Source organism: Anopheles coustani, chromosome 2 (assembly GCF_943734705.1).
Source record: "Anopheles coustani chromosome 2, idAnoCousDA_361_x.2, whole genome shotgun sequence".
NCBI lineage: Eukaryota > Metazoa > Arthropoda > Insecta > Diptera > Culicidae > Anopheles > Anopheles coustani.
The window spans coordinates 8,738,525-8,766,340 of record NC_071289.1 but is presented as its reverse complement, the minus strand read 5'-3'; the positions used below and the strand labels follow the sequence as shown (position 1 = coordinate 8,766,340).

Sequence of the window (27,816 nt, the reverse complement as noted above, 5' to 3'; positions counted from 1 at the left end):
ATGATGTCCCAGGATAGTTGAAGAAATAGGTTCGATTAGTACACTGCTACTGCTTCAAGGGTTCTAATGGCAGCAGTTGCATATTTCCAATTGTTTTCTAAAAGGTTTTAAGCTACAAGCAGTAGATGCAGCATCGTTAAGTTGATTTGAATTTACATAACTTTTTTTTAAGTCCAAATTGAACGACGAGTTCTTCAAGCACAATGCATCGGAGAACATGAAAATAATACGTTAGAATGACTACGAAATTGTGTTGATGTCCTTTTTCTCATAACATTAACATAACCGACATTGAAATCGAAGAGGATTTTTAGTCTAAAACTGGCTTTTTGAAATAGGAAGATTTTCCAAGTTAAATGTTTGAATATATCCTAAAAGAAGGAAGGTGATTTTGGTAACTTTTACATCATTATGATCAAGAAATGTGTGAAATCGTTAGAACAACATTGAAAAAACCTCCATAAACTTTGCGTACACTGTTTGCAAAAGTATTCTCTAAAACTCAAACGAATATTCCAAATTTGTACGCTTTATTGTGCACTAAGTATTCAGCAAAAATACATTGTTTTCTATCATCTCGCCACTGGAGATAAAATCTACCTGGCACGAATGAGCCATTTGCAAGTTTCTGTTGTTTTATTCCTTACTTTCAATTCTCCTCTTACGTACACTTTAAGCACACCTCGTTAATCGCTAAACTAATAAGTAAAATAGTACAGGATAAGAAAAGATACTTCCATCGTCCGAATGACATCGGACTCCCTTTCCTCTCTTCCGACAAGTGGAAACCCTCACAACGCTACATACTACACGAAAAGACACGCGTAATAGTGTGTTCCGGCTTGATGTTATCTGTTTTTAAGTTTGATTTTTTTGGCGTGTTAATGAATACTTCCTATCATCGATAGGGCTCTAGTTCGCCGCGTCCTGACTCGGGACGTCCTCGACCTCGTCGGACGAGATCCGGTGCGGACCGGGACCCCGCACACGGTTGCTCACCTCGGCGAAGCTGCCCTTGATCTCGTCCAGCGCCTTGCCGAGTCCATGCTTGATCTGGTTGAACTCCTGCGTCACCATCGACAGCCGTCCGAGCAGATAGTTGAGGTTGGAGTCCACCTCGCTCATGCGGTTGGTAATGAGAGATACCTAGGAGGTAAGAGTAGGTGTAGGAGGTTAGTGTTCGAACCGAAGGGGGCACGTGTGTGGTGTGGCGGTTACCTTTCCTTCCATGCTGTCCATTGTGTTGAGCGTACCGTTGACGTACGTTTCCGTCTGCTCCTGAAGCCTGTCGAGGGCCTGCTTGCTGGACGAGATCTCCTGATACATGATACCGATCTGACGCCACACCTGACTGATCTCCGTCTCGATCTTGGAGCTCAGGTTGGCCAGTGCACCATGATGGTTGTCCAGGATCGTCTCACCAATCGCGTCGAAACGTTGCGAAACGGTCGTGTTCAGGTTGCCCGAGCTTGTCTTTACCACGTCACCTACCTCGCGCACGATCTGCAGGATACCGTAGTCGATGCCACGCTTGGCATCCAGAATGTTCTCGCCTGCCTTTAGCAGGAACACCGACAGCTGTGACATCGTGTCGTTCATCGACGTGAACTGCTGCTTGGCGGTGTTGTGGAACGCTTCGGCTGTCGTCAGCTCCTCCGTGAGTGTCTTCAGGATATCGTCCACGGATGTCTGCAGCACCTCGTTGTTCTCCTTGATGCGGGTCGCCGTCTTCGTGAAGCTTTTGTCGGACGCGGTCAGTACCTCCAGGCGCATGTCGTTGATAGCGTCCAGGGTTTCGTTGACCAGACCTTGTATGAACTGCTTGTCGGGCAGGGATCCTGCGACTGCGGCCATCTCCTTTTCGTTCGGACGAGCCGTCACGCTCTCCGCCATCGTGCTGCTCAGGCTCGCCAGCTGCTTCAGGACGCGATCCTCGAACTCTACATTCTGGGTTGCGATCACCGGACTGGTGAGGTAGAACTGGGACAACTTCTCCTCCATCTTCCCGATGATCTCGTCCGCCGAGGAGAGCTTCGAGTTGACCAGCTTCTCCGTTTCCTTCAGCAACTGCCGGTTGACGTCCTGCAATGGAGATTATTGATCTCATAATGCTTACAGTTAGGAGGAGACCTCTCATAAATACATACCTCGGTAGCATCTCGATCACTCTTCAGCTCAGCCAACTCTCTGCGTAGCTCCCGAACGGTAGCGGCGACCTCGTCCAGCTTGCTTCCAACGCTTTCCTCATCATCGTCGCGACCAATGGAACTACGTGATTCCAGCGTTTGAGCATTGCTCTTCAGCCAGGTGAGGATACTCTCAAGGGTTTGGCTTACATCAACCTGCTGTTGATTAAATTTGGCGATTTCTCCTCCATGCTGAAAATTCCACAAGAAACCCATAAGTACAACCAAATTTCTAGCTCATTCCTGTTCAGTCCCTCACCTGTAGAAGGGCGGTCTCGATCTCACCGGTGCGTCCTTCCATGCGTCCGATCATTCCTGGCAGTGGTTCCAGGGCGCGTAAGTTCTTCTGCACCAGAATCAGACTCTTCTTGACCTGCTCGGCGTGGGCTCGCTCGCGTTGCTCGTGACGTTCCAGTTTGTTGTCCAGCTGGTTATATGAGTGTACCAGCGACAGGATGGCATCCCGAATTTCCTGGTTTCTGTGGGAATAGTCAAACCATAAATTATTTTTTGGTCTGGAAAACTTTCTGAAAAATCATGAAAAGCGTCACAACGATAATCCGTCTAATAGTAAATGTTTTGTAAATCAATCTTATCCTAAAATAATGTACTTAACACAATATTTCTGGTATTACAATGAGGAGTTTAAATTAATTTGAAATGTTTGAATTAGCTTGCCCGTGAAGCCATCGTGTTTATTTGTTCAGAGTTCATTTCCAAAATCGGATTTCATTCCGACTTTCTGCAAAACAACTCGTCATAACAAACCATTAAAACCGACGAAAACGGTTCCGACATGGTACGGTTTTCCTGTTTACATAGTGTGCCATGGATGCATTCGCAACTGCACGCACGCTGCACTTGCGGGAATCACAAAGACGCAGTTCTTTTTCGTTTGGGAAAACTCCACGCCAAAACAATTTGACCGCTCGCGGAGGCGGATCGGATAAACATTGGTTCAGACCTAGATTGACGTGGTAAATATAGCTCAACCTAGGCGACCGTTCGCAGCTTCCTTCCATTGTGTCTAGCGGTGCGAAAACATTCCACTTCCGTTTGCATTTGTGCACATGGTTTTGCAACAGCCGTCAGTCAAAAAAAGGGAAATCTATCACCGCTACTGCATCGTAGATAGCATCTGCCAGAATGGAGATTGAAAAGGGAAGCGCCTGGCGTAGCGATCGTTAATGTAAACGAAAGTCATATGCCGGGAAAGTCATCTGTCAAGTAGAGATCGCTGTCAATAAAAACCGTTATGATGCGCCACAGGGTAAACGGCTGGATAAATCCTAATGGAACGAAAAGCTGTAAAGTATAGGAGTGTTTTAGAAATATAGCTTCCAATCAAAGAAGTAAACGTTACACATTAATTCCAGAACAGCAAAGCCACTTGAAATTTGAACTCAAATCTTCCACCGTATCTTCCACTCGACCACTCGACACTCGATCTTCCAAAGGTTCTTACAGAACGGGATCCAAGTTGAAAGTAGTAGAGGACAGGGCAAGGGCCTGCGGCGTGTAGATTCCACGCTTTTCGGGCTTAAGTTCTACCAATTACGATCAATTAATGGAACCCAATGACGGCTGATGGTGGAAGGACTGTTGACCGAGCGAACCCCGTGACGAACCCTGATCGTCTGCCATCGTCCGTTCGGGTTCATTGCCACCCGGTGATAGTGAAACGTACGGACGTACGCGCGCCGGGGTCACGTCCACGATGAAGAACCGCATGCCGACCATGAAACAGTGCGATCCCTTGTTCGAACGCATCCCATCAGGAGGAGAGTTCAAACGCATGGCGCGGACCTTGGGTGAGCCAGTGGCCCTTGCAATCATTTTTTCGGTTCGCGGATGGTTGACTCCGAACAAACCGAGCACTCCTTTCTTTCCTGTGCCAGCTATTTCTGGACGTTGGAAAAACAGTTGGGTTTGCAAGGCGAAGGAGATTTGGCGCTATAATTAGTTTTTGGAAAAAATGAAATTTGTTCAATTGGCTCGATTTTTAAACAGAATGAACAAATTATAAAATTAATAATAAATATGTTCTTTGAGAAATTCCATCTCGAAATTAGTGCAGAAAAACAGTTACTCAGAGGAAAATCAACTGTGGTTTGAGTTCCTTCAACGAACGACTTCTCATAAAACATACCAACTCCCAGAAACTCGTCCCGTACTTACGTTACTTCCGTCGCTGTATGGGCTGCTGACGTTTGGCCCAAAAAGGTGCCGAGGGCTAGCAGAACTAGCCAACAGAATGTGTTCGTCATCGTGCCTTAGGGGGACGGTCCGGCTTGGCTGCACTAAAAGATGGATCTAGAGACAGAATAGGACATTAGTAGTAGAAGTAAAGGCATCTCTACCATCTTCTCAGAAGGGAATGGAATATGCTGTTTCTCCCTCGTCGCTCCCAAAACCCAAATGCATCAAGATCGAGCCGAGTACTTGAAGTACCCTAAGCATCCTACATCGCTGCGTCATCTGGCAACAGATTGGAACAGTTATTTGAGGGACGACCCTTTCACCAACAATGTTAACCACACTGTTAGCAACTTTAAGATCTCCTTTCCGTTGATAAATGTTTTGTGAACATAATTTTTTAATAATATAGAATTTTTATGATCTTGAAGGGATTTAAGAATCCAACCGATAGCAATTAAGAAATTGGAAGAATATTCATACAATTTCTATATTATTCCACATCTATAACAAAGGATTGGAAATTAATTTTATGAAAAGAAATAAAACAAAATATTTCTTTAGCTTTCAATATTTTCTATTCCAAGAACGCAATCAGGCTGCGGGACGCCTTCAAACAACCATAACTTCGTCTCGCGTGGCTAGCAGCTGATCATCAAATAAGATCTTTGTATATTAAATCGCATTTCATTTTGTTTCAACAACCGGCGCTTTCCGTAATCGGAATGGAATCGTGCAATAATACTGTCGTCATGTGCAAACTGTCCATATGATGTCGAAGTGCTGGCTGGCATCCTCCTAACCGACAATCGTACGCGTTTCCTTGTTGATATTTTGAAAACGTTTGCGTTCCGCTCGACCGGTACCGGTTGGTTGTTTGATTTTGTGCTGCTGGCACGAATGATGATGATAAATTGCTTTCAAATTATTCAATATACCAATTGGTCAGTGTTCAGTGGCGAGTCCTTTTAGCTCAATGGCGCTCGGTTGTCTTTTACATTCCCTTCGTAAGCGGGTTTGATTTACGTTCACGACTCGTGTGAAAGATTTCGCATGGTTTGTACCAATTAGCAAAATGTGTCTTCGGGCTGAAATTTCGATGCTCGTTAAATTAGAACAATTGCCGATGACTTTACAACCTCGCCGGTCGTCACAAATTACACTCGCCAACGAGGTCCGCAACAAGATCGCGGACGAAATTGATAGGCCGCAGTTATATATATTGGTTAGAAAGATCCCCACCCGTTGTTGACCTTTCGGCAATCTGGATTTGTGCGCCGTGTTTGCCCCCCCTCGTGCGTCCCGTCGCTCCCAAGGAAGGCTTCAGAGCCGGGACTTCAGTTTGCTGATAATCGATTTACGGTTTGTTTCACCCCGATAATGGCCCATTCAATCGGCGACCAGACGGCACCGGATGGATTGCTGGATGGAGAGAACACTTGAGAGAGGCTGGAGGGATGTGTTTTAAGAGGAAAAAAAACAAACAACCCCCAATCCTTGAGAACGCGAACGGAAAGTGTTCTTCGAATGGGTGAAATTCTCAATTAAAATTACAAGCAAATGGATCCAATTGAACCGCAACTCTGGCGCCGTTATTTCAAACCGAACGATCAAGTGCGGAAACACCATTTTGCGACAATAATTCAATCACTTCACTCTGTGGGACCGTTTGGGAACGTGAGGCACTCGACCTGCAAAGTGAAAATAAAAAATAACAAGACGCCCAACAGAAACCAGATCCCGCTCACATTTCGTCTCACTCAAGATGTGGCCAACGATTTGCCAGGCCACATAAAGTCACTTTGGAACACGACCGATCAGTTTCCCACGAACCCAAGCGGAAGCTTCAAGAAACTTGGAATTTAGAATCTCTTATATGATCTTTTTGAACAGAAAGACCTTTTCTGGTCTTTGTATGATCGAGAAATGGAGTAAAAAGTGATGCCCTCACAGTTATAACAGCTTTAAACGCGCGCCTGGTGGTTGCTCCTTGCTGGGGGTCTTTCGCCTCCGATCCTTATGCGTAACTATAGCACCACAAACCGAGACCAACACCACAATGCACACTGTAATTCTGTCCGCTCCGACTGTTCGTTGGTTCGGCTGCTCTCCAGCACGAGATCTGCGCGACTGATCCGAGATCGGGATGCTAACGCTTCCGCCACCAAACGCCGACTGAAGGATCGGCGCGGCTGCGTACATCACTTAACTCACAATCGTCGGTCCACAGGGCGCTTCACAAGAATCGCCTTCGAACGGTTTTTCCCTCTATCTCTCACTCTCTCTCCCCCTCGTTGAAAAACACTTACTATCAATCCCGTTCTCAAACCCCGATCCCACTCCCCCGCAAGGAAGAACCCTACGATTGTAGGGACGATTTTACGACGGTTTAATTCGTGTTAAAAAGAAAAACCTTTAGGTTCCGTCCTCTCAATGCCCATGTGACCGGATCGCGCCTGCATGTGTTGTGGCTGAAGTGTCTTTCGTGTCGGTTTTCAGTTTTGTTTGATCGATCGACATGTGGTGTGCAGGCCGCTACGGTACGGGAGAGTACGGGCGAACGGCGCAACCACACATGGAAAGGCAAACTCGACACCACAGCCGAACATGACCAGTCCCCGGCACCGGGACCATATGGACCCGATCCGCAACGCCATGAGTACTGGGAAAGGCGCGGGACGAACTGCTTATCGTGCGACCTCGAACAGAGTCGTCTTCATTCTCTTGCAATTGACTCCCGGGAGGACGAGAAATGTAAGTATGATAGTTTGGGAAAATAAGGAAATTATTTTAAACTTGACTGCATGCATTAGGTGGTAGGAAATTTTATTTGAAATATTATTATTCGAAATAAGTAAAAGCTGGTTATTTCTATAAGCATGATCAGCACTGTAACAGCAATGCACTTCGCGCTACAAGAGATGACCGTATCTTCGGCACGATCTCGTTACTCGCTTATTACCGAAAGACATAAATCGAGTCCCTAAGTAAGCGGCCCGATGCATCATGTGTCGGTGACTTCACACCGCACATTCTTCGCCTGCAAGGAACGCATCATTGCACTCTGCACCCGCATGCAGCACACGGCGATCGACGAAAAACGCACCGCCATCCACCCTCGCCATGCATGAGGCTCTTTGTTGGTTTTGTTTACTTTATCCCGAATGGATTCATACAATTTAATATCCCTCACTGGGAAGGAAACATATGTAAGCCCTTTTTGCTGCCCCTTTCCCGGGCGCATTCAATCCGATGTGGCGAAGAAAGACTGATTGATGAAGGAGCGGAGAGTACGTACAGTGCAACATGTGCTTCAGGCACTGTATATGTTATCGTTGGTACTTGACTTAATCGATTCATGTGAATTTATCGCTTCGGACGATGAGGCAACATTGAGGATGCACGAATAATTACATGTTTATATGTTGAGCGAGCAGCGTGTCATTGAGGTACGATGGTTTAAGCATTTCAAACCGGCAGTGAAATAATTGTTTTATGATTCAAACCAATTTTCATTTTTTTATTCAATTCAGTTGCTTTTCACTATGCACGCCCTAGCCAGAGCAGAAGTTTGATATTTCACGTGTATCTTGCAACAAATTACATGTACAGAATAGATTATTTTATTATTTTATTGTTGATTAATTGATCCGTTGAATATTTAAATAAAAATATGGTGCCTTTGAACTTACTTAGGATAGACAACTTTTAAACGCCGTTTGAATCACCGTAGGAGTTACTATACTATTTAAAGAATTTGCGTTGTTTTACAAAACTGTCGTCTTCTAAATTTGTAAGCTTTTATCGTCTGACTGAATTGTTTGAAATGCTAAAAGCTTCAGCTTGAACTTTTGACCAAGGTTACTTTACCTCTTTGGCGAACAGTTATTTATTTCGAAAAAACTATGAAATACGAATAATTATTTCTCGAGAAACTTGTTTCTTGTGGAACGACCTTTGTTTGTAAAAATCGACTTACCGAGTAAAAAGTTATGTAACTTATTATTTCAACTGTTATTTCAACTAGTAACTTAGTACCAAACAACCTTGGTCAAAAGGTAAATATTTTGCTGCAATTGACAACTCCTCTGACAGTTGGTGTGCACCTGCAGTTTGTGCCTGCTCTTGGAAACGGTGTGCTTTTAGTTTGGACAAAATCAATCATCTCACATGTGTCTGTGCTGTGTAGCTAGTAAAAATGTTTCGTATGCTTAACTTGCGAAGTTTATCGCAAAGCAAGAACAAAGTGCTCGCCCACAAGGGCAGCATCGTGCGTGTAGATTCCGACAGCAGTATCACCTTCTGCCCGCGCCGAAAAGTGTCTCATTTATGTAATCGCGATTTGGTGAAAGATTTACTTGCGATCAGAGGTAGGGGGAGTACGAATGCCCCCGGCCGGTGGTGGATTAATTTAAGAACATGCCTAATATCCATCACGAATCCATCGGATGATTGCATCACAGAAACCATGTGCTTGCGCGATATTGCGTTTTGCTTTTTCCTTGCACCAGTATGCAATAGGGGATTTTGACAGTTAACCCCACCACCCCACTGCCTTCCGATGGCGTTTACATAATCAAAACAAAAGTGTGCCGACTGGCGAAATGTAAACAAACGTGTTTTTACCGGCATTTTCGGTGTCCTTTCGTTCCAGAAAATGGATCGGTGAATATTAAACGAGTCCACTCGACTACACCATACGCGGAGTTCACATCAGCTTTAGCCAGTAAGAAAAATAAACGTAAAAAATCATACGGAAGCAAATTTACCGAACTACTGGCGGGTAAGGCTAGGTTGAACCATTCCATCTGCTCTGATTAAATAATGCAAACTTTTCTTCCTTCAGTGAAAGATGGCGAGACAAAGGAAACGAAAACTACCGTACAGAAGCTAAAAGCGAAAAAGCTAGCCAACTTCATACACGACCAGATCACTATCGAAGGTTGTTCGACGAGCAGCACTCGGCTTCTGCCTCACCCTGCCGTTGCTGCCGGAGAGCTGCCGCTCACTAGAAGCAGTAGTGAAGCCTTTAAGTTGCCATCAGACATGTCGCACTGGAACTTCGAAGAAACTCCGGTCATCTATATCGGTGGGGAGATGAAGGAAACCGACATATCACCCGACGTGCTGTCGGAGATCATCGAGAGCGTTGGAGTGCTGAAGGAGATTCAGCAAAAGCGTCAAATGCGTGTCGAGTTGACGGCACACGATGAGTTGGATCCGATACTGGAGGAAGAAGCAGCGCTGCTCGAGTCGGAAGTAGCCGAACTGCCGGAGGAGGCAGAGCTAGCGTTTGAAGAGCCGGACATTCTCTCCTCTACTGTTGCTTCGACGAGCACGAAAAGCTTGAAAAAGACACATCACGGTAGCGGTGGAACGGGAAAGAACTACCCCCTCCAAATTGGTGGTGTAAGTAAGGGTAAAAAGTTTTCCTCGAAATACTACAAAACGTCCGAGATTGAAAGTCTCGCCCGCCAGCGTAGCTTCCAGATGACACTGAACGCCTACTTGGACATGTGTATCACGACGGGCATGGTTAATCGGGCGTACGCGACGACGCTCAACTACCGGCACAAACGCAAACGAAAGGAATTCGACATTGGGACGTACAACCAGCTGATACACGCGTACGCCGCCAAAGGGAGCTTTGCTCGGGTTCGGGACATCATGCGTATATTGCGCGAAGATCACATTACCCCGACCGCACAGACGTACGCCGGTATACTTGAGTGCCTTGGGCGGTTGGACCCGACCGAGGAGGTATTAAATCAAGCCAAACTTCATCTCGAGGAAGCAACGGCAAACGGATTCACGATGAACGACCTGATGGACCGGAGCAAGTTTACGCACGATCAGCGCGACGTGGTGCTGGCACTGTTACGTCGTCTAACACCGGATTTTACGCCCGTTTACAAGGAACCAAGCCTCACCTATAACAATCATCTGGTAAACGCACTGAACGAGCATGTTTTACCGATCGCCGCGGAATCAACTGCCAATGATGCACCGTGTCCAGGATCGGAGATAATGATACCAAAAGCGGGATTCAAGAAGAAGCAGCTAGAAGAGATGGTGCGCCAACAGGTGGAGCTGGAATTGGGCGGTTATCTGACGGTGAAGAGTATTGAAAAGTTCCCGGTACCAACGGCGCAAGTTATACAATACGTAAGTATAGCTAACACTGAGATTGAATTATTGTTTCCCACTTTCTCGAATTAGTTTTGTTATTTGTCTTTTGAAATAATATAATTTTGAAATTTTCCAGCGCAAAGAACTGGACGATCTGAAGAAAGTATGGTCGAAACAGATCACTATGGCCTTCCATCGAGACTTTAACACGTTGAAAGCAGTCACCGAAACCAAATCCTCTCGCACGATAAACCTTTTCCCCTACCTGAAGGCTCTCTCGGTGCCGCAATTCACCGAAATACTCCTAGACGAGGTTCAGCTGCTACTGGAGGGCTCAGACACGTTTAGCTTTGTGATAACGCACCTCTACCGTGAGCTGGGCCGGAAGGTCGAGTCGCGCTACCACGTCGAGCAGAAGCGAATGAACGGTGTGCTGGACAAAACTTGTGATATCTACGATCGGTACGCGTCGGCTCTGGCCGAAGGCAACACCAGCGACAACCCGCGACAGCTCTGGCAGCGACTCGTGCACGAAACGCGCAACACCGGCCCAAGCATGGACATCCAAAGCGTTGCCTGGCCAAAGGCAGCCGTCATTGGGGTGGGAAAGTTCCTCTACAATATCCTGAAGTGTGATTTGAAAATCAACGTCAACGCAACCAACCGGACGAACCGAAAGGTGAAGCTGGTACCCGCCTTCTATACTCTCTTCCGATACGAGGCTAAGATGGCCAAGGGGCAGATCAAGCCCCACCCGGTGCTGATGAAACTGTACCGAAAGTCGCAACCGGACACGCTCAAGTTCGACGTTAACCTGGTGCCGATGCTGTGTCCACCGCAACCCTGGAGCACGCCACGCAACGGAGGCTACATACTGGCCGAGTCGGATCTCATACGTCTGCCCCAGCAGGCACACCAGCAGAAGGAGCGGATCGACGAGGCGGACCCGCATGACATGTATCCGACGCTCGATTCGCTAAATCAGCTCGCCAGCATACCGTGGGTTGTGAACGGCTCAATATTGGACGTGATCGTTGAAGTGTTCAACAACGGAGGAAACGCGAAGCTGGACGTACCGGAACCACCTTCGTCCCTTCCCCCGATTCAAGATACAACTCCAAAGAGCGAGATGAGTGGCTACGAAAAGTACAACCTGCTCCGGCAGCGACTCTACCACCGGCGAAGACAGGGCGATATGTACAGCCTGTGGTGTGACGCACTGTACCGGCTCTCGTTGGCAAGTCACTTTCGGGACAAGGTATTCTGGTTACCGCAAAACATCGACTTCCGAGGACGAGTGTATCCGATTCCGCCCCATCTGAACCACCTGGGGCACGATCTGGCCCGCTGTCTGCTGGTGTTTCATCAGAAGAAACCCCTCGGACCGGACGGATTCCGGTGGCTGAAGCTACACTGCATCAATTTGACCGGGCTGAAGAAGCGGGAATCGGTGGACGAGCGGTTACGGTACGCGGATGAAATCATGGACGACATTCTGGACTCGGCCGATCGGCCACTCACCGGACGGATGTGGTGGAGCAAGTCGGATGAACCGTGGCAAACGCTGGCGTGCTGCATGGAGATCGCGAAGGTGCATTGCTGTCCGGATCCGGAAAGTGAGTAAAAGCATCGGTATTACAATTTTGCTCACGAAAACAATTTCCTGCTAACTTGTTTACTTTTTTTGTTATAAACTTGGAACAACTTTTATTATCAAAGCATACTTCGATGAATATTTGCCTCCTTTTTTGCATGATCTCCTGATTTTATTTCTTTTCTAATCGCATTCACCCTTCATTCCCTTTCGTCGTGTTTTTGTAGAATTCGAAAGTGGTTTCCCAATCCATCAGGATGGTTCCTGCAATGGACTGCAGCACTACGCGGCCCTTGGACGTGACACTCCCGGTGCCATCAGCGTCAACCTCGCTCCGGCCGACGTTCCACAGGACGTTTACAGTGCGGTCGCAGCTCTGGTCGAGGAAAACCGTGCCCGAGACGCGCAGAACAACGTCAAGGTGGCTGCCATACTGGACGGGTTCATCCGACGAAAGGTTATCAAACAGACGGTAATGACGACCGTGTATGGCGTGACGCGCTACGGTGCCCGCAAGCAGATCGCCCGTCAGCTCGAGTACATCGATGAGTTCCCGAAGGATTGGGTGTGGCCCGCCTCGAGCTATCTGACCGTGAAAACGTTCGATGCGCTCAGCGAAATGTTCACCTCGGCGAAGGAAATCCAGGACTGGTTCACCGATTGCGCCCGGTTGATATCGGCCGTTTGTGCCCAGAACGTCGAGTGGGTGACGCCGCTGGGACTCCCGGTGGTGCAGCCGTACAACCGCTCGGATCGGCCCACCGCCAACAGCAAGTCCGTCCAGCTGCCCGAGCACTTCTCGATGGACTCGTACGAGAAGCCGAACATCATGAAGCAAAAGAACGCATTTCCGCCCAATTTTGTCCACTCGCTCGACTCGAGCCACATGATGCTGACGTCGCTGTACTGCGAGCGGGCCGGTTTGACGTTCATTTCCGTGCACGATTGCTACTGGACGCATGCCTGCACAGTGCCGACGATGAACAAGGTAAGACAAATGGTCATCAAAAAGCGTCGTCATCTTTTTACAATATGTTTTTTATTTAGATTTGCAGAGAACAGTTCGTCGCGCTGCATTCCGAGCCCATTCTGGAGGATTTGTCCAAATTTTTGGTCCAAAAATACAGCTACGATGAGAAGTAAGTTTACATGTGATACTATTTTTAGAATTCCAACGGTCTTAGCGATTTGTGTTAACCCGACTAATTTCGAACCCCCGTTTATGTTATTCCAGTGAAATCAGCAACGACGGTTCGGTGATTGATCTTACCAAGCGCAAGCTAAACCGTATCCTCCAGCAGTGCCCTGACAAAGGGGACTTTGACCTCCGCAAGGTGCTCGAATCGGTGTACTTCTTCAGCTAGAGTTGCACCACCACCAGGCCATCCCAGTGGACGGGATATCTCCGTCGGTAGTATTCTTTCTTCCCGGGGCCACGCTCCTTCGTACGGATGTCAAACTTAATGTGAGCTCGTGGAACTAGTCATAGAATGCGGTGGGAGTTTGTCTGTGGTTTCCTCCCTGCGTTAGCCAGGTGGCGGAATAGTTCTTTTAACTTCTAACCAGCACTTGCCTGCGTGAACCTACGACTGCTACAACAACCAACTGCTGCTGCCTCGAGCGTATGCGCGCATTACGCCCTGGAATGCCCCCCATAGCGCACACCAAAAAGGCGCCAACGGAACTGAGTTTATTTTCAAACTTACACAGGAGCTTTGGCTGGTACCGAGTATTCGACTGACTATTGTCAGTAGTTGGAACAATTGTTTTGGTTTTGTTTTAAAAATATGCCCAGTGAGTGGTTTTGTGCAAACGAAGCAACATATTGTTAAGGCCATAAAGTATGACATGTTTAGCTAAACAATGGCAGATTTGTAATTGGTCTAGTGAAAGAAATGGTAAAGTGTTGATAAGTAATTGTTACAATAACTAATTTGAATGCTTTCGTTGAATCGATGATAATTTTTTAATTGAATTCATATTAAAAGGATGAAAGCTTAAACTCTCACAAACATACAGATCACAGCATGCAATCGGAATAGTTTCGTTGAACACATATTTATCCAAGATGGCTAGTTCTACTGAACAATATGTTTTTAAAATTAACGGTCATATTCTTTCAAACAAAGAGCTAGAGTTAATGTTCATTAGAATTAGACTCTTTATTGTACATCGATTGCGTCGAGTGCAACGTTTGAAAACGAAGGAATACAGTAATGTTGTTCGTCGTTGGAACCTAAACAGTTCTCTTTTAAAACACTTAACCTCTAAGTCACTAAACAATAATCTCTTTAATAAGTTGTTGTGGATAGCTATTGTGCGCGGTACATAAATCGATGCAGCGATCTTATCACGATCGTTCGAAAGGAAACACACCAAACTGACGTGCGCTAATAAGAATACATCACAAAAAACGATTCGATCGAGAGAACCCCTTCACGGGTCAGTCCAGTGTGACTATGCTCTGGCGGAGCTGTAGCAGGGATTGTTGGGCCACGTTCGCCAGGATGCCCTCGGGTGTGGTCGGATCCTCCCACTCCAGTATCCCCCCACACTCTTCCAGTATCTGGGCGGCCTCGACGAGCTGCTCCTTCAGCGTACGGCCCTCGCGTCGATCTTCGCCGCGTGTAAACGACGACTGAGCCAGCATTATCAGCGGGGCGTGCAGCTCGTAAAGGACCATGGCGCGGGCTCGAGTCCGACCCGGTTCAAACACGTCCAGCACGCGTAGAATGTCGCGACACAGTTCAACCTTGCGCTCGAGCAGAATGTCCGGCAGCTCGGCCATCTCGTAGCCGGGGATCCGACCGTACAGCTCGATCAGGCTGTGCCGGATGGAGGTGTTGATGAAGTGAAGCGGATGTAGCACACTGCGGAACTTCTTGAACACCCGTTCGTACGCCTCCAACCTGCTGGCGTCGTACTCGAGGCAGGCCAGCTCGTCGATCTCATTGTGCATCGTCATGACGGCCTTCTGAACGGCCGCACCGGACGTTTTGAACGCACACTGGTTGCATTTCCATTCTGCATTCTCATCTGTGGAATAAAGAGTACCTCCGTGTAATGCAGATTCCTTGCAATTTATCAGTTCCGGTTGGTGTTTCCACAATTCTTACCTAAAGGATTTGTCGTGGTAATAAAACCCACGGAACACTTGCTGCACAGCAGTGTACTAAAGTGTGTGCCAAGCTCGGTCGGATCGAGGCATCGGGTGCAGCGGCAGGTGAAGAACTTGCTAGCGGCCAGAATGGATTGCCGTGCGACGGTTCCGGTCATCGTGTAGGTGTAGGTCGTGTAAAGCTTCTCGCCCTCCGCAACGTCGACCGCAACACGTGCCTCCAGTCTAAAGGACGATTCGGAAATGGAAGAAAACATACATGTTTGATGAAAGTTGAATTGTGTACAGATTTAGTACTAGTAATTTTAAGGATGATTTGATTAGTTTTATAAACTTTGAAATTATTACTACAGCTAAGTTAACAAGCTTTAACTTTTTTTTGTGTCGTATTCATCTTTCTTTAGTTTAAGAATATCCGTTCCGTCAAATTGATCGACAAACCGATCGAATTGTCTATTTGACCTAATGATGTTAAAGAATTAAATGTTGAAGGGACGCAATTGTAGCCTGTTTCAAGAGACAATTTCAAGCACTTTTTTAATTAATTTTAGATAACACTGTCTTCTAAATGTAGTGGAAGAGATTCAAGATTAGATAATGAAGGATGTTTCCTCCTGAGTTTTCTCCGCGTATTGTTTGCGCAGCACTTGATCGTAATGTAAACCTTCGGGCGTCGTCCAACAAATACCAACGCGAAACCTGACGCATCCCATCTCCATAATTGAAACCAGGTGTGAGCGGAAAAATGGATTCCTGATCCCGCGTCCCGCTTGCAAAGGAAATGATGCGAAAACCGTTTACCACACGGCGGGGGGGAGGGCCGCGGGTTCGCTTGTTGATGTTAAACGCACCATGCACGAACGCGCCACCGGCACAAATTGGCACAGATCGTTCGTTTCTGGTGTTGAATCAGCTCGTTTTTCCCGTTTCACCCAAACGCTCTCCTGCACCCTTTGGGAGGGGTTTAATCCCATACAGTCACCGGGACCCCGTTCGCCCCGCGATCAGGTGTGGAGCTGGTGGTTTTTCCCGAAAGCGGTGGAAATCTATTTTTAAGTCCACCGGTTTGTCTTAGCCTATCCCTGGTCTGGTACAGCACACGGGAGGAGAGGGTGGGGTAGTAAACGATCGTGGCGGGTGTTGAAGTGTCTGTTTAGCTGCCAGTGGTTCGTTGCCCCGCCGTTGCCTCCCGTCCACCGGGGGGAGAAAGCTGGGGGGTTTTTGGTGGAAAATTGTGGCACTTTGTGGTTAGTGGTAGGAACGGAAAAATCGATCGGTTCGATCGTTCCCCGATCGAAGGAATGTGCAGGCGATGGGTTGGCCACAATGTGGCGGCCTCGATCACGCGATTCTGATGGAGCAGCACTTTTGGCTTCCGTTTTGAACAATGTGGCTGCACATGGGTTATGTAAGTTACCCATCAATCATGTTTATTTTTACCGACGTTTTCCCTGCCATTAGTTTCTGTAACCCCATCTCAAGTAAATTGGTTTCCAATTTAGAACAATTCACAAACTTTTCATCAAACTTTCGATTAATGTTGTCGAAAAGTTTCATCGCTTACTATTCTATTTAATTTCATCGTTAATCCTTCATGTATATTTTACCTCCTTCGTAATATTTTATTTCGACATAAAACTAACAGCAGGCTAAAATGAAGCTTTTATGTTCCTTTACAAGTATAATCTTTGCTTCTGGAGAAGACACAAAAATGTTAGACGTACATGTTTTCAATTACATTAGAATTACAAACCGCTATTGTCTGTAACAAAAATGTCTTCTACACAAATGATTTTCTACACATTTTTATAAATTTTTATTAGTTTCTATTGTAGCTAAAGAAGTTTATCGGTTCATGATTTAATGTTCTGTTGTATTGGAAAAAAGTTTGCTAGCCCCAATCCATAATGCTTTCAAAAATGTTATTGAATAACAAATGCAAAAAGAGTAAATCTTCCATAAATTTCGAGCAAATTAATTTAAGTAAGTTCCATAGTAAATGCCAATTTTTTTACAAAACGTTTAATATAGATATGTAAGATCATAAATGATTGTTAAAACTCTCATTTTAGGTGGAAAAGTGTTCCAGCGGAATTAGCAACGGCTCTCACCTAAAACCCTCGCTCGGGTGGATTGAATGTACGACGTTCGGGACACAGTTGTGCGCCATGATGGCCAGCTGTGGATAGAGCCCGCGCACACTGTACCCGTTGCAGGTGCGACCCTCGAACGCATTCACGTCCAGGATGCCGATCACTCGCTGGATCAGCTCCGCCGAGAACCGGTCCGCCAGGCCGCACGCGTTCCGCAGAAACGCCACAATGTTGTTCTCGTCCACCCGCCAGTTGGCGCTGTCCCGGCGGGCCTCGTCGTGGTACTCCATCGGTTCGATCTCCCGCTCCCAACGCTCCCGCCCACCGTCCGCCTCCAGCGCCAGCAGCACCCGAAGCGGCGTGATGCAATCGAGCTGCACGCAGCCGGCCGTTGAATCATCGACCGGCCGGAAACGGACGCGACTCGCCGCGAACAGCTCACACTCCGCCCGGTGGTACTCCAACTCGACGCCCTCCGCCCCACACTCTTCGCACAGTGGCCAACCACAGCGGGGACACCGGGGACCGTCCTCGCCACCGTCCACCGGGCAGCAGCACTCGAGGCAAAGCGGAGGACTGTCGAGCTTCGGTCCGACCGCAAAGGGGACCTCCGTGAAGAGGCGGTCACCCGCCTTAAGATCCCTCGCGGCCACCCCGTACCGGCCCAGCTCCGGGCACTCGAGCACCTTATACGACACCGGTTCACCCATCGAAAACTGTCCGTGTTTTTCGTCCCACAGGTATTCACTTCTCTTCACCTATTTGAACCTTTTCACAAACTATCTTTCTTTCACGAAATTTCCACCAATTTCCCGAAGGAATTATCCGTGTCCACTTGCCACAATCCTTACGCGCAAGATTCACAACCGTTCTCTTTGCGACCGTTTTCACAACTGACTCGGCCCGATGCGGAGAGACATTTAAAGAATTTTGTGGCCCCCTTACGACTCCTTTCACCCGTCCACTCGTTGTTACCGCCGGCCACAGGACGAAACAGCAAGACGGTCCCCCAGCAGTCCCGAATCGGCCCAGGTGAAGCCGATCGAGAGCCGATCCGCCCGATCCACCTCACTGTGGGATGTTAGTTGGCGATAAATCGTTGCAAATATAATTGTTTTTAACATAAGCCACTTTTCCACCGTGCTGACTATGTGCGATAAAATTGCTGGAAAACATGGAACGGTTCTGGAAAAATTAAAACTCAACTGATAACTTTAGTTCGGAAAGGATGAACTAACACTAAACAACATTTGTGTGTGGAAAAGGCAAATTTAAAACATGTACCTACACATTAAGTTTTAATGAATTATTTTTATTATCCAGTCAATAGCTACAAAATTGTAAGGTCCAAAACTATAATCGCTTTCTATGGAAGAAGAACTCACCAGAAGTTAGTATCCCGGAATCGGTACAAAAATCGAAAGATCAGAAAGTTTAGTTCTGAGTTAGATCGAAAAGGCTCAGAAAGGATTAAATATCTGTATTACACACTTTTTGTCCGCCATTGTGTCCTGCAGTGCGAGCGTCTCGTGTTTTCTGGTCGCTTCGTTCCGTGGTTCGGTTTCGCGTGCGCTATTTTCGATCGCGGCCCGACTGCGCCCCGAATTTCGTTTCTGGGTATTATTTTTAGGACCTCCCCCCGCCCCCCGCCACCGATGCCAATGCCGTTCCACCTCCGACCCCCCCGTGATCCGGTTTCCTGCGCCTCCCCCGAAGGAAGCGCCATGATTTAACTCTTATCAACCACCATTTCTCTTTCCGGGGATGTCTCTCAGCCCATTTGTCTCGTCACCGTTTAAGCGGCTGTCTGCGGAAAAAGCGGGAGAGAAAAATTAACCCGTGTCCTTTGGCAAGGACTGTCAAGTGATGCGATAAAAGGTAAACGATCGACCGTTGTTGTTCACTCGTTTCTCGCGGATCAAAATGAAAGATCGCGTGATTCGTAGTGGATTCTCGTGGGCGTTTCGAGAAAACATGTGTTTACAATCGTTGGATTAAAACCTGCGCAAAAACTCGAGATTTCCCGCTCGAGAAAGTGGTCGAAAGTTTGCTGTAAAGGTCAGAAACTTGCGAACATCCCAAAGCGTCATATGTTTTCGCATTCCTTGGGGATGCCTTCGGTCTGCCGGCCTTCGTTGAAATGTTGGTGACCACCACCACCACGATTGTTTATTTTTTATCTTTGTAAAATATTACCATCAAGAGATTTGGCCAAACACGACGGGTAAACAAACGAGCAGCATTAAATAGTGTGACAATCGGGCAAGAAATTGTATGTTTTGCTCTCCGATCTGGTCAGATGATTCAACGGGGGCAGAAATGTTCCGACGCTTCGGGAGTGTAATTGTAAGAAACCTAATCTACTGTGCGTAAATGCGCATGCGGTCAAAGACGATGAGAGCAAGCACGAGATTTGTTTGTGCAGTTCGTTTATATTGGAGGTTGGAAAGGAGATAAACTAAAGCAAATGAGCTAGTTGCAAACGTGCAACTTTAATAATATGTATAAGTAAATGACCTCGAATTTCAAGAGGTTTTTTTCGCCTCTGATTCCATTATCCAACATTTCAAACAACCGTTACAAATTCATTAAATATAACGTCAGCATGCATTAGATAAACTCCCAGGATTAACATATAACGCATTATCTTTTTTTAACACTATGACCATAGTTATTTTGCATTTATATAATCGTACGTATCAGTTCAGTTCACAATTATTTTAAAAGAAAAAATAAATACAACTCATTGCCTTTTTGACCAAACTTTTTGGTCAACCTCACAAGACGACAACTTGCATGCAACTTGTGCGATTGACCAGCGCATATCGCATGCAGGAAAATCTTGTAACAGCTGTTGCGGAACAGGATAACAATCGTTTCTGAAAAACAAGAACACGTTTTCCTTGTGTTGCCTTTTAAAATTCTGCATATTTGTATATATACTAATTAGAATGCAAGATCTTGTTCGAATAACAAAATTTGTCAACGCCAATTGTCTTTGAAGAAATTCTTTCCGTACGATTAACCAAATCAATCGCCTGTTTTTTTACGTTTTTTGGTGTATTTATGTTTGCTCTTATATTTACACTCCAATTCAACAATTGTAAGCGCGACATAAACTCAGCGTTTCCACTACTACGTTTTGCACACACTGCTGTCCTGAACAATTCTCGGCCAAAAATCTCCGGCGGAGTCGGCAGCGGAGGAGGCCAACTGCAGGCTACTTGCATCCCTCCTTAGGGACAAACCGATCCCCATTTCTCGCTCTCCGTTCGCTCCCGCCTAGTGCCCTTCACCGGCATCCTCTCCGTCGACCACCTTCATGCCGCTACCGACCGGTCCGTGGCGTCTCTCCCAGATCATGCGGTGCTTCTGCTTCATGTAGGCCGTCTTGGCATTGGCGTACCCGCCGAGATCGCCGTCTGTCGTAGGAGAAGTGGGATATGTATAAACATTGCAAACACGGCAGGGGGTCACAACTTACACTTGATGAACCAATTTTCCGACGCCTTCTCGTACGTGTCTAGCAGCGACCGACACTTCCGCTCGTGGTCCGGCTGCTCGTACAGCACGCAGTCCTCAAAGCGCTGGCGCAGGATCGCGAGGATCTCGTTGTCGACCATTCTGTGGCGAGGTAAAAGAAGAAGCACCCAAACAAACATGATGTAAAAGGGGATAGCAACAGGAAGGAATGGTGTGTGGAACATAAATCAAAACCCGGTAGAAATATTTCAAAAATAGACCCACAACAACTCGCCCAGTTAAACCCGGTATGAGGCGAGGTGAAGTGGTTTATTATTTATTGACGATTATCCACCACCCCGGGCCTGGGGAGGATTTCCCCCTACGGAATGGAGAAAATAACCAATCTGAGGGAAATAAATGGGTGCAAATGATTCACGGTCCGGCGATAAAACGGATAAATGAGCCACGCTCGAGTGGTTGATGAAAGTACGATGTGGTCGTGATGATCGATTCGAGATTCGGCGATCGGACCGTGCTCGATCATTCTGAAGTACATTGCTAGACGACTTGTCTAGCGAGGTGGCCATTCATTTAGTTTTGTTCGTACCGACAAGTCTTTTAGAAATTCAGAGTTTTTTAACACATTCTACCGATTCTACAATAAAATCACTTCTTCAAAGCAGAATTCAATTTTGTTTAAACCGGTAATGTGTAACGAATGTCGAATGTCCATGATTGTTGATCAAATGTCTTTTCGCTGCCAAATATCCTACTTCTACTGCATATATTCCAGCAGTTAATCGATCAAGCCCGAAACGTTTGGCAAAATATTTACACCGAATTGTTGAGTAGAAACGAAGCCCCACGCGGAAACTTCCCATGTAGGATCCCGTGCTGTTTAATTGGCTTCGAAATGGATCAAATTTCTCCAATCTGAACCGATTGCTACTCATTCAATCCTTCAAGATGAGATCAACCGCCATGCCGACGGGATGGCCAATAAGATCACGGCGGGAGACGGTGCTGCTGGAATAAAAAACCGAAAAACAAAAAACAACCAAACGGACCGCAAACTCAATCATCGTTTAGATAAATATTCATTCGAATTAACCAGCAGCCACGGCGGTCAAGTCGATCGAGTCGGCGGCCGATCGCTAATTGGGTGGAAAACTGCTTGCCGAGCGTGGCGGGGGAGGTTTATTTATTTTTCCCGTTGGAATAATGAAGTCATTTTTATTAGCGTTTTATAATCCCAACATGTATACACGGAATAAATCGCATGTCGGTTTCATTCATGGAATGGTTTGTTTTCGGTTTTGTGGTAAAATAAATACGCAGCATTTGAAAACAATCGTGCGTAGTATTTGTTTTAAAATTATTTAAAAACCATTTAGAATTTTTGGACAGATTTTGAATTTTTAAAGATGATTGATGATTGATTTGTAATACGATTTATTTGTAACACGATTGTAACACCATACTGTCGATAAGTGTGAAATATAATACAATTTATCGTTTAGTAACAGCGTATATATTTTAATTCAAAGAAAAGAGCAAACAGTAATTAATTTTCACAACCACAAAACCGGGTGCAGAAGAACCCACCCACCTGACAGGGGCATGAAAATTCAGTGCAAACAAAACATGCAGCCTAAAGTAAACCAATCGGGCGAAACAATCTCCAGACACGCGCCAGGAATTTGTTGTAAACTCGCGCGTAAAATATGGACGCCCAAAAAAAGTTGTATATATTTTTGCCCATAGCAAATGACGATATTATTATCGGTTCACGGTTCGATACGGTTAAAAATACCTTTATTTACAGTGTCCGGACCGATCCCACGAGCAGCAAACGATCGACATCGTACGATCGGCTGCGATTAGTGGAAATGTTTATCCCTGTTGAACTATTTTTCTGAATGTATATTTTGCTTCTGCTGATCGAACCGACGAAACAATACACCAAGTGGTTTGGCAACATTGGTGAAAATGTGTCGTTTTCGAGGCGCAAAACAGATAGGTAACAACATAACATTCATATTACAGAAAGTATTTCAGTATTTTTAATTGCAATACAAATTTAACGTTGTAAAATTCCATCCATAACAACAATAGTCAACGCGAACAACTATTAAAAAATCATTTCATTATATTTTGTTTAAAGAAATACACTATGGACAAAAAGAAATAACGATCTTCTAACATTCATATCGCAGAATATGATTTCACCGGGAAGCTAAATCCATTTTTCCAATGCTACGGTGGATACGAAACAAACAGAAACATTTTAGGTGTCCTTCCATGTCAATTAATTAAAGGCTGGACCTTTCCCAAACACACTTATTATGACACATTTCTGTCGTACACCTCGCGTTCAAGCCAATGATTCGGTTGTGGCTCTCTAAACACGCGCCGGTGAAAACAAGATCGAACACTCGATCATCTTCGCAAACCGTTTCAAAGTAAAACTAGCAATTAATTAGTATATTTATAATCTGTCAACGATCGACAGCGATCGCTTCATTGCCCAATGTTAGTGTGCCTGTATGTGCCTTTATGCACGAGTGGGGGAAGATTGTGTTCTACTAATTTTGGCACCGTTTGGTTTGCGACGAAAGAACCCTCAGCACCTTTCTTGAATGCTGTGCTTTATCTTTCCTAGCGAAGAAGAAAGGGAAAAGATGCTCAAGTAAACAGCCCCTCTCCTCCGCAGATCGCGCCTTTCAACGACTCGTAGTCGAAAGTGTGTTTCGGGCTTAAGTTTACGTTTAAGTGGTACTACACCAAACAGGCTCCACACGCCGCGCTCTTCGTACGCGAAACATAAAGCAGACGATCTTGACATTGCACCCTTCGTGGACGCACCAGGATGCGGTGTTGGATGCTGCTGTAGAAAGACAAGGGAAGGGAAGCAAAAACAAGCCAAACGAGTGTTTGTGTGTTTGCGACGTTAGGCAGTATCATTTAAAACCGGAAAATTTTGCTTTGTAATATGCCGGATAAATTGTATCTAATTTCCAGCGCGTATATCGAACAAGGTAAAAATAAACGAAATTCCTGGAAAGGTTTACGATCGGAGGCACGAGATCGTATTGGATTCACGCAATGAAACTACCACAAAGCGTACGCCGAGATCATAACCGATCGACCGAACGAAGGGCGATCGTTTGGAGTAATGCTTTTAATAGCAACCCGCCAACCTGCCAGCCAAACCCTTCTTCGCTTTGGGATCGGTATTGAGCTGTGTATACTTGTCTGTACTACCATCGACTGTAATCACCCTATAAATACAGGTCTGGGCCGCCCGATCCGACACCAGCTCTTCCCCTCCCCCCAATCATCGGGAATCGATTTGGTCGGTCACACCACAAGAAGACCACCCCGATACAACGATGCAATGACGCCCTAAAGTCCGAGGGATAAACACCGAGGGGGGTTGGTACTAATGCTAGAAGAACACACAACACGAAATTAAATTTTTCTTCGATCATACAGTGGTCTAATTGGACAAGTGTAGCATAAATTTATATTTTTTTAAAGCCCTTTTTATCGATAGCTTTATATGCAATGCTTCCAGCATGCAAAGAAAATTTCTCTTTTATGATATGAATTATTTTGTAATTAAGTTTCAATATAAACCCAACCGATTTTTGACCACTGGCCAATGTTCGTTTTCCTACATTCCACGATCACCAATCGATCGCCCGTTTACTATCGGCGATCTTGCCCTCGCCACCGCTCGAGACGCCGCATTCGCAATCGAAGGGAAAATCCCAACCACGCGCGATCGCTGAACAGCGGATCAGTCGTGCTTTTCACTTCCATCTGCGCGCACGGTTTTCCCTTGGCCGGTTAGCGTATCGATTCCACCTGCAAAACCATCGGGATCGCTTCCGCTTCGTATCCGTATCCCCGTCGTTCGGAACCATCCTACCCTCGTGTGCAGTGCGCGTGTGTGTGTGTGTACCAACCACACACAGGATTACGGGTTAGCGGATCGAAAGCGGGCGTAAAACGGAGAGCGGAAGGGCACTCAGCCAGCGGGTCGACCCGATTCGATCGCCGCCAGCAATGGGTAACGCTGCGAATCCGAAGCAGTACACGAAGTACAGCAAAAATACCGCCGAGGTTCGGGTGAAGAAATGCGTCCCGGTGCAGCGGGGCATGTTCCGTCTGGGCAGCGGCAATCTGTTCTACCTGATACTGATCAAAATCTTCACCATTCTCAACAACATTGTCAATAAGTGTTTCTAGTGATTGTCCCGCCATTTTGTGCTCGTCCATCGTTCGATATGGAAATATTGGGGCTTGTTTCAAATATTACCAATTTTAAATTGTTAAAAAAATATCACGCTATTGTGTTGCGTCTGTCCAAAACAACGTGCGTTCGCTTCACTGTATCTGTGCGCTGCTCTGTGTGGTCAAGGATCGTGTTGTATGTGTCCGGCTCGGTGTGATTGCAAGTCGCGCGTGGAGAAATTAATAGGTTCACGTTTATTTTTATGCCACCAGATGAGACGCCAGCGAGAAGAACGGAGGCTGAATCTTGCTCGCCTAAAAATGCGCACACGGATAACACCATCGGGATGCCCCCCCTAGGACAGGATGATGGCACTGGGTAGGGTAAATTATGATCGATGGTTTATTGATCGTGACTGAAGGAACGGCAAACGAAAGGACGAACCGGGACACGATGGCCCGGAAGCCGCACAACGGTACTAACTTTTACCGGCCTTGAGGGCTCGTGTTCGTTAAGGAAAAGATCAAACTGTTATTGACCATGTGACTGCTTTTTAGCATATGTGTTATGTAAAAAACGATTTTCTATTAAATATAAACCGACCATTCTTCCACAGACACCGGGCCGCGGTGGTGTGCGAGAGGGGTTCGAAGAAAGCTTGATATTTTGCTGATTTTCCTCACGTATTGCCCGACGCCATTTCACACATCAATCAACATCCGAAAAAGTCAAGCTCATTCATACGTTCCGAAACATGATGTGATCTGTAGTAATTTGATATTGTTGTCACTGCCTCCGAGGGAGGATATTTTAATACAAGCTATGGACTTACAAATTGAATTTAGAAGAAATAATTATCAAATCGTAAATAAAGTCTTGCGAAAACCATCTTTAGGATCTTGTGTCTTCAAGTTTCAATCTTGTGTTTCATTACAGCAATCCGAAACAATAGCAGAACTTATAGTGCAAGGTTCAATACAACAATCCAATGCTATACAAATCAAACCAAACACATTCAATATGAATGAATGATCAGTTTAATGATCAGTTTAAATTTTCAATATCGAACACATTTTAAACATTTTAAAATAGATAACATTAGACGTTATCGTAATAGATAACATTAGACGATGTGCATTAGCACATCAGACGTGTTGTGAAAAGAAATACACATTTTTACAGCATCAGCATCAATCTAAGATGTTCGCATTAGCCATTCTCGGCCCTGTAATAGCTTAGGCCCGCCTAGACTGGCTACTGTTGCGCAATTAATCCCATTTCCCAAACGCACTTTGCCGGTTTAATCGTTACTTACTTGTCACGTCGAAACTGCTGGTTGGCTTCGAACATGCACACCGCATCGTCCGTGTAGCATTGGTCAATCGTAGGCACACGGCGGAACTGTTGGTGATACCACGGATAGGTTTGCCGGTTGGGTTCCACGATTTTCTCTAAAACGAACAGCAGCGGGTTTGTTTATATTAGCCGTTTTGTTTTGGTACGGCAACTGTCGCTGGAGGTTAGGGCGAATTATGTAATGAATCTTTTTCACAGTTCAACCGAGAAACGACATTTGCGTGGCGTTTCCGAGCGATAAAACGTGATATTCGACAGGATTCCACACTATTCCACCCATTGGTTGCGTATCCCACGGGTATTAATCCGTTTGTTGGCCGAAAAGTATGTTTTCTGTGCTATTGGAACTCACCGCGGAACCAAGTTACAGGTCCATCGATGGTAGCCTGGACGGCGTTCAGGAAACTGTCCAACGGATTACGAGCAGGAGCCTCCGGCATCTTGGCTTATCTTTACCGACTGCAATGGAAAAGGATGGTGGGACCGAAATTAAACCATTATTCACAAATATTCTGCCCCAGCTGTGTTTCGTATCGAACCTTTTCGACGAGTCGAAGAATCCTGTGTTGCTGTTTCTGACAGCAGATCGAAACTGACAGACCAAAACATGTAACTAACCAAGGTTAGTTGAACAAGCAACTTGTGCACAAACAAAGTTACTGAAGCGAAGGTGCACTTAGGCAGCGCTCTGTGAACAGTCCAACAAACACGACAAACACGACACTGTTCGAAGGGTGCTCTGCGACTTGTCGTGAAGAACTGTCACTCTCCCAGCAGCAAGGTAGCAGAATAAACAAGGTATATACTGTTTCTCCGTGGGATACAGCCCTGCACGACAAAATCAAACTGTTTTGTTCTGTGTCGTGTTTGGCAGCGCTCTGTGAACAGTCCAACAAACACGACAAACACGACACTGTTCGAAGGGTGCTCTGCGAATTGTCGTGAAGAACTGTCACTCATCCCAGCAGCAAGGTAGCAGAATAAACAAGGTATATACAGTTTCACCGTGGGATACAGCCCTGCACGACAAAATCAAACTGTTTTGTTCTGTGTCGTGTTTGTCTGACATGTTCGATGCAGGTTGACAGAGCACCTCCATACGATTGCTTGGGTTTGATCGTTTTTTTTTTGTCGTGTTTGTCGTGTTTGTCTTGTTCGATAGCTCACAGAGCGCTGCCTTTGTCTGACATGTTCGATGCAGGTTGACAGAGCACCTCCATATGATTGCATGGATTTGATCGTTTTTTTTTTGTCGTGTTTGTCGTGTTTGTCTTGTTCGATAGCTCACAGAGCGCTGCCTTACTTAGGTTTCATTCAAAAATTTAAAATTTGATAAGAGTTTTGTTAAATTTGGTTTGAATAATCATATGGTCAATATCGTGGTTCACCTATTTTACTGTAAATGAATTGATTTCAAACGTTGTTCACGAATGATGATT

General features: G+C 45.9%; 4 protein-coding genes across 4 annotated transcripts; 1 reads left to right on the top strand and 3 right to left on the bottom strand.

The window, feature by feature from the left end:
• Positions 1-408: 408 nt before the first annotated feature.
• Positions 409-4,453, bottom strand: LOC131263771 (uncharacterized). The gene is made up of 5 exons (XM_058266026.1): positions 4,365-4,453; positions 2,446-2,665; positions 2,148-2,378; positions 1,219-2,082; positions 409-1,146 (listed from the first exon to the last, which is right to left on the bottom strand). Exons 1-5 carry the CDS (start codon positions 4,451-4,453, stop codon positions 913-915), a joined length of 1,638 nt encoding a protein of 545 aa, XP_058122009.1. The 3' UTR covers positions 409-912.
• A 4,127-nt stretch (positions 4,454-8,580) lies between these two features.
• LOC131267063 (DNA-directed RNA polymerase, mitochondrial) lies at positions 8,581-13,969 on the top strand. Its single transcript, XM_058269817.1, has 7 exons — positions 8,581-8,752; positions 9,037-9,165; positions 9,229-10,547; positions 10,648-12,127; positions 12,333-13,093; positions 13,153-13,244; positions 13,340-13,969. The coding sequence occupies exons 1-7, from the start codon at positions 8,581-8,583 to the stop codon at positions 13,467-13,469; spliced, it is 4,083 nt and encodes a 1,360-aa protein (XP_058125800.1). The 3' UTR covers positions 13,470-13,969.
• Positions 13,970-14,548: 579 nt separating this feature from the next.
• Positions 14,549-18,026, bottom strand: LOC131265724 (SET domain-containing protein SmydA-8). Its single transcript, XM_058268027.1, has 3 exons — positions 17,335-18,026; positions 15,222-15,448; positions 14,549-15,141 (listed from the first exon to the last, which is right to left on the bottom strand). The coding sequence occupies exons 1-3, from the start codon at positions 18,024-18,026 to the stop codon at positions 14,549-14,551; spliced, it is 1,512 nt and encodes a 503-aa protein (XP_058124010.1).
• A 2,340-nt stretch (positions 18,027-20,366) lies between these two features.
• Positions 20,367-26,963, bottom strand: LOC131263293 (NADH dehydrogenase [ubiquinone] 1 beta subcomplex subunit 10). The gene is made up of 5 exons (XM_058265470.1): positions 26,917-26,963; positions 26,730-26,836; positions 26,337-26,472; positions 20,801-20,940; positions 20,367-20,738 (listed from the first exon to the last, which is right to left on the bottom strand). The coding sequence occupies exons 2-5, from the start codon at positions 26,815-26,817 to the stop codon at positions 20,599-20,601; spliced, it is 504 nt and encodes a 167-aa protein (XP_058121453.1). The 5' UTR covers positions 26,818-26,836; positions 26,917-26,963; the 3' UTR covers positions 20,367-20,598.
• Positions 26,964-27,816: the final 853 nt, after the last annotated feature.